At 33.9% G+C, this 10181-nt stretch overlaps 1 protein-coding gene across 1 annotated transcript; it reads right to left on the bottom strand.

Annotated features, from left to right (window-relative positions):
• Positions 1–2272: 2272 nt before the first annotated feature.
• LOC112093000 (protein FAR1-RELATED SEQUENCE 3-like) lies at positions 2273–8227 on the bottom strand. The gene is made up of 6 exons (XM_024170483.1): positions 8032–8227; positions 4957–7276; positions 4758–4847; positions 4430–4579; positions 3061–3176; positions 2273–2382 (listed from the first exon to the last, which is right to left on the bottom strand). Exons 2-5 carry the CDS (start codon positions 7177–7179, stop codon positions 3066–3068), a joined length of 2574 nt encoding a protein of 857 aa, XP_024026251.1. The 5' UTR covers positions 7180–7276; positions 8032–8227; the 3' UTR covers positions 2273–2382; positions 3061–3065.
• Positions 8228–10181: the final 1954 nt, after the last annotated feature.

The following is a 10181-nucleotide window of genomic DNA, read 5'->3' as shown; positions in this document are numbered from 1 at the left end:
GTGGTGAGTGGTGTTTGTGTCGTGTTATATATATATATATATATATATATATATATATATATATATATATATAATCAACAGATAAGTGGTGTGGGTTTTTCGAATGATCATAAACAGAGTTGGATTGGAGAAAATTTCGACGTGCGTTGAAAAATAAAATAAAATAAGAAAAAAAAACATCCATCTGGATTTTAAATCAATCCACCGAATTTCAGATTGAAAAATTATATTCGTACCCCAAATTCTATTAGGGCGCCCTCTTACTTAAATTTTATTATTCTAAATTTAAACTCTGAGTAAGAGGATGATAATATACGAGAATTTAGCTAAAATAACAGAGTAAAAAAATAAAATTAGGAAAAGGATTTTTTAATTTTAATTGCCCAAACAATTTAAGATTCTGCATTAAAAAAATCCTCTCAGGTCTTTTTTACGTGTTCAAAAAACTCTTCCACAGCAACCCAACAATGGCAGTTCTCAACATCTCTTCCTCACCTCTCACAAATAAAAATTTTTAAATTGTCATTTTATAAATAAAATTTTTCTATTAAATTATTTTTACAAATGCCTCATAATATACAATCATCTTGGACTTTTTTTTTAAGAAAAGTCGTACACTCGTTTTAAGTTAGAGAAAATTAGCACGTACTTGAAAGTATACACCGCATAATTTTCCGCTCACCGAAGAAGTGGTGTATGGTGATGATAAGTTTCACTTATTTTCCTTTTACTTTAACCAAATTTACTCTGATTTTTAGATTTAAGAGACCGAGAAATATTAAAAAATTAAGAAATTTGTATTACAATTTGAATTAAAACGTTAGAATTTTCATCAAACGTGCTTTTTCTTCACTGTTGCAATAAAAGCACTAGTAAATGAGCAAAATTAAAAACTCTCCAAATTCATAGAGTAAATGGGCAAAATACGCTAAAATTTACCAAATATGAATAAGGAGAAGGTAGTAAATAGTAAATTTTAAAACTAATTTAAAAATATTTGAAGTAAATAGTAATTTACATGGTAAATTAATTAGTTACATCATAAATAGTTTATTTACGACTGGTAAAAATATTTTTTCTACATAAATTTTTTTTACGACTGAATTTTTTTTTCCACGTAAATAAAGATTTTTTAAGATTTTTTACCATATAAATTATTTTTTTACCTGCGTAAATGATTCATATAACACGCAAACTGTTATTTACTTCAAATAGTTTTAAGATCTGCTATTTACTTAATTTATTTTTAAAAACTGCTATTTGTTATAGTTTCTAATTTCTGTGAATGTATCTATTTATCCATTTCTCAAAAAAAAAAAAAAAATCAATGGAGTTTGACCGTTTGAAAGTCATATTTGAAATTTTTTTATTTTTATATTTATTTATTTATTTGTGTGTGTGTGTGTGTGTGCGGGTGGGGGTGGGATTGCGGGAAAGGATAGCTTTCAAATCCGCATAGGAGAGTAAAGGGCGTACCACTAATCTCGTTTTAACGCTACATAAAAGAACGTCACTTTATCTCCAAGCAAAAACTTAAATAAATATTAAATAGATAGATAAACTTTAACAAAAAGCTTACCATGAACACCACTATGCAAGATTGACAAGTTCTTATGACACTATAAAATAGTACTCTTAACGATAAGCTATTTTTAAAAAAATTCTCATAAACTTTTTAAGCAAAAATTATCTCAGGTTCTCCCCAATGAACTCAATGATCAGCAAAGAACAAGAAGAAGAATTTTACTACAAAGCATATGAATGGATCAAGTGCCGCTTCCTTTATTAGAAATATAAGTAATATATATAATACATTTATATAAGTATATATTGTGTCCCAAGATATTTCTCCAACAACCTATTGCATCACCAGACAAGGAGAAGCTCTATTTTCTTAAGTGTAGATACAGATATCAGGGAAAATAAAAATAAAGCTGATTCATAAATGAATTTCACAATTCACAGCTTACATGTACAAATAAGTTTCCAGCACATAGTTCCATGGAAACGACGTATATCGATCGGACAAGTTAGAGATTTGAAGTGCTAAACCTAACTAGATTGTGACTCAACGAATGGCTGATAAATAGATAATTACAGCTAAAACACTACCCCCGTTAAAGAAACATTCACATTCTACACACACTGTTATTGTTTCCAGAGCACACCTTCAAATAGTTCTATATTGCCACTGCCTTCGGATGATAACAGCCATGATTCTACACACACTGTTATTGTTTCCAGAGCACACCTTCAAATAGTTCTACTGCCATTGCCTTCGGATGATAACAGCCATAATTCAGTTATTGCCGTTATTTGCTTGCCACGGGATATAGAAGACATAATAAACTCTTTTTATAGTTTCGGCTTCAGAATTAAACGCTGCATTGAACATCAATTTATTATAAAAAAAAAAATTATTAATGTCAATAGAACAAAATTAAAAATCATCTAAACATCCATCAGACCTGACAAAACCTTAATGAACTTATCATTGGTGCAGAGAAAAATCCTCTTTCATGTGAATATGTAAACCGGGACTGAAAAAAGTAGGCCATTATAGTCTACAGGACTTAGGTTAGGCCTAATTTGATATTCGACTAAAATTATATCTCCCAGAAACTGGAGTACAATTCTCTATTAGACAAGAACTTTTGCATCTCATTGACTGCAGGTATATATCATTTGTGACATTGGTCAATATTTTAAACAAAATAGCATATTGTAGGTAGGAGTAGGACAGAGCATCTATTATCAGCTCTAGTTTGCAATGTCATAAATGACGAGTCATGTTTCGACCTTCGGCTGTTCATAATAGGGTTTAAGACTTTATGTTCCATCATAGCAGCACCATGCAAAAATTTAATGCTGACAAATCCAAACATGTTAATGAGATTCTTCAGTCTATGCAGCAGTACAGGAAAAACCACTTTTTTCCTTTTGTTATTGGTGCAATGATCAGACAGGGCATCACTTTGAAGATGAGGAAATGGCATGTTATCAATAAATTCAAGCATAATGACATGTAATGATCGAAAGGAACAGGGAATAAATGCTTACAGCTTTTATAGCTGCTCACGAATGTAAGCCATTGATCTCAACATTGATCCTAGTGTATCTCGGGAGACTTGAAATTTTACCTCCGTTTCTCCAGTTGTTGTCATTGTATCTTGGAGCTAAGGAAATATAATAGAGTAAAATATAATCAGACACTCGAAACACGTTTCAGGAAGAAGGCAAAAAGAAAAGTGGAAAGCGCAACTCACATGCTATTCAAACTAGTACTCACGTCCTTTTTCAAACTAGTCACTGCAAGAGAGAGAGTAGTTTGCAAATGGTCATCGAGTACTAGCTTGGATAGCAACTGAGCTGCATACAAAAATAGTTTCCGGACAAGAAGTCCTCACAAAATTGCATCAAGGAGAACCAAAACGACATTCAAAGCAGAGACATTAACAACCCATTACAACCTCTTTATTCAACAAATCAGAGAAAAGGAAATCTTTGAAGACTATCACCGAAAGCCCACAAAAGACGCAAAATATTTAGCTTTTTCAAAGAGGGAAGCAAGTCAATATCCTTATCACCAAAAATTCTTCCATTCCCCTCGTCCAGATAACCCACAGCAAGGATAACACTATACTATTCATTCCACATGACCTTAGCTGCTGTGCTCATTAGGTACAATTTTTTAAATTAGTAGTTTCCTTTTCCCCTTGTGGGATTAGAAGTGGTAGCCTACATATATTGACAACTTTCTTTCAGATTATGAGAAAAACAAAATAAAAAACCAAGTTTCAGATCATTCCGCAGCACTAATGTATATAGGAATTGTCTCATGCGTGAGATACCAAGGACACGCTAGATGCGATATCTAGGCAAACACTTTCTTCTCCTCCTTTTACTACTTTCACGATCCCTACATATTCAACTTGTTTCTAGTAATATAAACTTTGTCAAGCACCATCAAAAGCTCTAATTTCTACCATTGAAAACCATAATGCAATTAACCATCCAGTAACCTACTTGTGGAATAACCCTACTTTAAAATCAATGCTTTTCCATCAAACTGCAACAATTAGTTGCATTTATAAATCAGAGCATGGAAAGCAATCATGGACGAATGTACTTTCAGTGGCCGACACAGTTAGTACTACTAGACTACATCTGCAATAGATCATTACAATACCCCATAGATACAGGCCATACAAATACCGAGTAGATTCTCCGTAGTTGGTTGGCCTGATACATTTGTGACTTTATACAGGCAAAAGGCAATAAGCATAATGGGGTGCACCATTTTGTTATTATTTTATATTTGTTTACAGCAAACAAAGAAAAGCATCAAGAGAACTCATCACTTCAACCTGTTCCAAAAGTTTCAGTTAATATTAGAGAACGCGCAAGCGTTTGAGATGTGTTTGGATACCTTTAGATTGATGACGGCAACTTTGTTGGTAGGTGTAGAGAGCTGCTGACTGATGTAGGCCATGGATCTCAACATAGGCTCCAGCGTAACCCTTGTCAGCCTAAATTGGACTTCCGTCTCTCCTGCAGGGGTCTGGCCATACTCTTGCAGCTACATCAGAGGTAAAAGTAGATTACAATGGCAAGATGCCGAGAGAAACCTATTTTAGCAACTTATTTCAGCTGTTACATGGCCCAATTAAAATGAAAGTAAGAGAGCAACCAAATAAATAAAATAAGAATTAGAGAAAGCCAGTAAAAATAAGTTGAAAATTTATCAAATTCAATACCTTCAAGTTTATTACGGCTACTTTGCTAGCTTGAGTTGAATTCTTGTTTTCTATAACCCAAGTCATGGACTTAAAACAAGTAAGAACCACCTACATAGAAATTTAAAAATCATCAAATCTCCAGATACTAACTTTTATCGAAACATCTTAGCACCATAAAGTGCCCAAAAGAACTAAACAATATTTTTCATTTTCTTACCGTGTTATCAGAAGGGCCATTGTCGCGTTGAATAGACACAGAGTTGGGCTGATTCAGATTAGAACCAGGAATACCGACATCATTAAGATTAAAATGGTGTGGCATTGCTTCTTGCCAAGGCCATAATGAGGAAACCATTTCCAATGCTGGCAAATGCCCTCTCTTGTTACCTTCATCCTGACTATTTCCACTTCCCTGGGAAGTAGGTGGTGTGACTTTAGTAACATTTTTCTTCACAACAGAAATTTTTTTCCCGCCCTCTCGCAAAGCGCCCATAGCTGTATTATAGGTCTCAACAGAAACTGCCCCTTCCTCTGCATATTTAATTGCTTCCCGACATAAATTGTTAAAGCGCACGGTAAGAGTCTCAATAGCTTGTGGATCTGTACTTGATTCATCCTGTCCAACTGCAGCTTTGGCATTCCTTGTCCAACGCTTCAATATATAATGTGAAGGAAGGGTAAGAACGTTTGTTACAGTGAACACAGTTAATATATGTCTACATAGAATACCAGAATACTCAAACATCTGACAGCTGCAATTTGCTCTCACTTCTGAGACATTTAAAGTGACTATGTACGCTTTGTCATCATGTTCATATTTTGCAACTCGGTACTTACTCACTACCCCATCACCTTCAATATTATTTGCAGTATACACAAAAGTTTCGACTAGTTCCTCTTGAAACTTGGCAAAAACTTTCTTCGTGTAAAGGTTGGCTGCCTGTTGCTCCATTGGTGATGGCGTCTTCAGCACTGGTGTCGTACAAATTGTGTCATAATCAGCTTCTATTTCTTTTTCTAACGAATGCTCAAGAACTCTCTCATACTGTTTAAAAAATAGTGGTATGGTGGTCTGCTGATTCACATAACCATCGAAGAAAGAACTAACACCTTGGCTTGAGGAAAGTGCAGCAAAGAATGTACCACGGAAATAAACTGGGGCCCACTGCTTTCGAGCACTGTATACAGCCTGCAGCCACTCATTTCTGCAGAGGTCATATCTATCAAGGAGAGATGCCCATGATGATTCAAAATCCTCAATGGTCTCTGAAAAGTTCACGCAGCTGTACAGCTCCCCGTAGAATGAAGGATGAGCCAGATATATGTGAGCCAATCTTTCCTGCCCTTCTCTCAAGATATGCCACTTGCATATACAATGACGAGTTTCTGGAAATACATGAGCAACTGCGACCTGTATGGCCCTATCTTGGTCCGTTGTTACAGAAACAGGGGGGCGGTCATTCATTGCAGACAACCAGGTCCTAAACAACCAAGTAAACGAAGACTCTGACTCATCCAAAAGCAGCGCACAACCAAACAATACCATCTGACCATGATTATTTACACCTGTGAAAGGAGCAAATGGGACCTGGTATTGATTTGGTCTATACATTGTGTCAAATATTACAGCATCACCGAAGCAGTTATACGCTGCCCTTGATCGTGCATCAGCCCAAAAGACATTAGTCATGCGGTTATCATCATCTAGCTGTATTGCATAAAAGAAGCCTGGGTTTTCAGCCTGCATCTTTTTGAAATAGTTTAGAAGATTCTGTGCGTCTCTTCCAAGAGTTCTCTTTCGGCTAGAAGGCCTTATATAGTTTACTGGCCCAATATTCCTTGCTTGGCGATTGAATTCTACAGGGGAGACACTCCTAACTCCACGGTTAGGTTCGTGAGATACATGATTGCCATCCACGGAAACGTAAACATCACTTGAAGTATCCAATGTATCAGCCGCGTTCTTTGTAGCACCAGCAAAATGTCTGCGAGGTCGAAGGTGATGAACCTTACCAGAACTAGTCATTGAATGGTTGTGGTCCTCAACAAACTTGGTCACAACCCAACCATTTGCATCATTTCTCCCTAATCTTAGCATAGCATTGCAGCTTTCTACATTTTTCCTTTTAAATACCTCTCTAGAACAAGCAAACTCCCAAGTTACAATTGGTCCATCAGGCTTACTACGACTGAATTGACCAACATGAGTGCTGAAACCTACACGTCTGGCATATGAATCATAGAAAATCTTGGCAGCATCTTCTGTGTCAAACTCCATGCCCACATGAGGTTTAGAATTGCCATCATCCTCTTGATTACTACGATCTCTTCCCGTCGAACTTTCATTCACGTGTTTTTTTCCACCTCCATTCAGTTCAGTGCTTTCTCCCACAGAACGTCCCCTATTTTCGCCTCCACCATCCACCAATTCAACGTCCATGCCAGATCAATTAACTTAATAACTGTATAGTTTGTTACTTCGTCGACTACAAGAAAGAACTCGTCATTATCCTAGCTGAAACGAAAACTAAAGTGACCTGCACATGTCATCCCTTTATAAGCAAGACTGTTATATATCTTGAGAAAAAGATAGACAATGGAACTAGCTAAATACCATAAACCAACAATTATGTGCTTTAATATCATCACGATCCTAATCAAAGATCAACCTAAGCTACAAAAGATAAAGAAAGCCTATGCTAGGTCAAAGAAACGTTCCACTGCCAAATTTTCACGCTTTCAACAAAAAATTCTCACGAAATATGACTAATGTATTCCGAATTATTAGGAACTCTAAACGGCAAAAGTAAACCTGAATCAGATAACATAGAGGCGAACTTCAAGTTGAACTAGAGCTTCGCAAAACATAAATCGATGAGCGGAAAAACACAAACAACAATGACAATAACAACAAAACCAACACCATCACTAGAATACCAAAATGTTTGTAACGCTTGCCAAATCTACTGATTTCATAAAACCAAATAAATCCACATAAAATGGGGTTACAGTGGTTATCAATATTTTCTAGCACAAGACCAAAACAAGTCATGGAAACTCGATTCCTCTCAAAAGCAGAGGAAGTACTTCCGAAATGCATAAAGACCCACATTGTAAATCTCCATTAACGAATTCAAACAACAACACCACCAGCACAATTTCCCACAAACGAAATTTCTCCGTTTTCCAGAATCAAAAGAGGCGTTAACTAAATCACCGAAACTTTCCCGAAAGTGACTCAATTATAACACAAATAATAAGAAATGAAAAGACGCAAACGAAAGAGAATCACCTGGCTTATTGGAGTCCCGAAATCAAAATTACGCAATCTTCTTCTTCTGCAAAGCCTTTGCGAATTAGGGTTTTTGTTTTTGTTTTCGTTTTCGTTTTGAGTCCCACCCAGCTCTCTCTCTCTCTCTTTCAAGTTTCAACCCTCCAAACCCAGAAAAAGGGTCGTTTCTAATTTTCCTTTTCTGTTGACAATTTTACATTTCTGTTTCTCATTCATTTTTTTTATTTCAATTTTAATTTTCTTTCCCCAACTAAAAAAAAAAATGTTTCGAAGGAAAAAGGAAAAAGACACTCTTGCTTTTCATGGTGTAAAGTGGATAAATTATGTAAGTCGCGGGCACACGTGCGTTAAAGAATAGCGTACGACCGATGACAATATGTCGTTTTTGCATTTACAGAGAACGACATGTCAAGTACTAATTTTGTCCAAGTCCGGGGACCACATATTTCCTACATAAATAGGGAATTAAGGACCGTTTTGTTTAGGAGCATTTTCAAAATAAGTTTTGTTTTGGCCATAAAACCTTTTTTTTTTAATAATGAAGAATAGTTTTAAAAGTTGTATTTAGTCCATCAAAAAAATTGTATTTAGTCATTTTTGTGCGATATTATTCTAAGCATGAGAAAAAAAGCGAAACTATATGTTTTATTATATTTTTGAAAGTATGTTTGGAGTAGATGAAATACCTATTAATAAAAAAAATAGTATTTTATATTTAAATAATTAACCCTTAGTAATTAATAATTAATTAGTGAATAATAATTAGTATTAGTAATAACTAATAACTAATATCCTTTTAAAAAAACTAATAACTAATATACTATTAATTAATTAGTATATTGGTGATAGACTTCTTTATACTCCTATTTTTACATTATTGTTCACATATTTTGGTCCTTTTGATTATTTATTTAATTGCTTATTACTAATTATTTAATTATTAATGAATTACATAATCAATATTTAGTAATTATTCCTTGAATAATAATTAATTACTATTTATTAATATGTTAAAAATAATTATTAAATTTATTGTTTCCTCCAGTACTAATTATTTATTTAATTATTAGTAATTATTGATATAATTATCATTTGTTTACAATAATGTTGATAAGTCCTAGAAAATGAAATCAGAAAAGAGGAAAACAACTTTTGGGCGTTTTTCAATTTGACCTGCTACATTGCTAGAGACAAGCCCAAGCAATGGGACATTAATGCTCTTCCGCAAGTTAAATTTTGTGTACAATAGTAATCGTTCTACTCGTTATTTCCCAACATCCATGATTTTTACTTAAGTCTCAAACCAAACTGTGTATCTCGTTGCTGACCTAACTGATTTACTTGTTCAAACTTGTTAAGTATTTTTATTAGTTGGTAATTTATTGACAATCTTGTAAAAATTCAAAAGACAGGTTCAAGAAGATTCAGAATCAGATTTGAAGTTAAAGTTACGGATTTTGTTAAGTTGAGATTTGAAAAGATAAGGATAAAAACTTGATCAAATGAAGATAAGATATGGTTTTGATATTTGCAGCTTATCCAATTCGTGGGAATTGAAGTTGGCATTAATTTAGATTTGTTGAATTTGCTATACAATCCAAATTTGAAATTGAAAAGTGTTTTTGGAGATCAGATAAAGCTTACATAGGGATCGAGTTGTTTTCATATTTGAATTCTTGGCTTAATCCGATTATTGTTTGGAGTTGTTCAAAATTAGAGCTTACCGATAACGTTTACAAAAGAATATTTAAAATTACATTATTAAAACCGATTATGGAGTTTGATGCTTTATGTTCATATCATCCTGAGAAATTAGTTTTCCAATAAGGGGACGTTTGGTATGCAGTAATCTTAAGGATGAGAATTGAAATCTGTAATATTACCATATTTGGTACAAGAATTATAATTTTTAGATTCTCAGGAAAGTGATTACCATGGGATTCACTTTCCCTCATTTTAAGGTAATTTGAATACCACCCAACATGGTGTTATTCAAATTCTCAGAGATCTCAAAATCATGAGAATCTTATTATTATTATTATTATTATTATTATTATTATATTATTTATTATTATTATTATTATTATTATTATTATTATTATTATTGTTGTTGTTGTTGTTGTTATTATTGTTATTATTATTGTTATTGT

The sequence above is a fragment of the Morus notabilis genome, unplaced genomic scaffold, assembly GCF_000414095.1.
Source record: "Morus notabilis unplaced genomic scaffold, ASM41409v2 Scaffold1333, whole genome shotgun sequence".
NCBI classification, from domain to species: domain Eukaryota; kingdom Viridiplantae; phylum Streptophyta; class Magnoliopsida; order Rosales; family Moraceae; genus Morus; species Morus notabilis.
The sequence above is the reverse complement of the archived record's forward strand: the minus strand, read 5'-3'. Positions and strand labels throughout refer to the sequence as shown.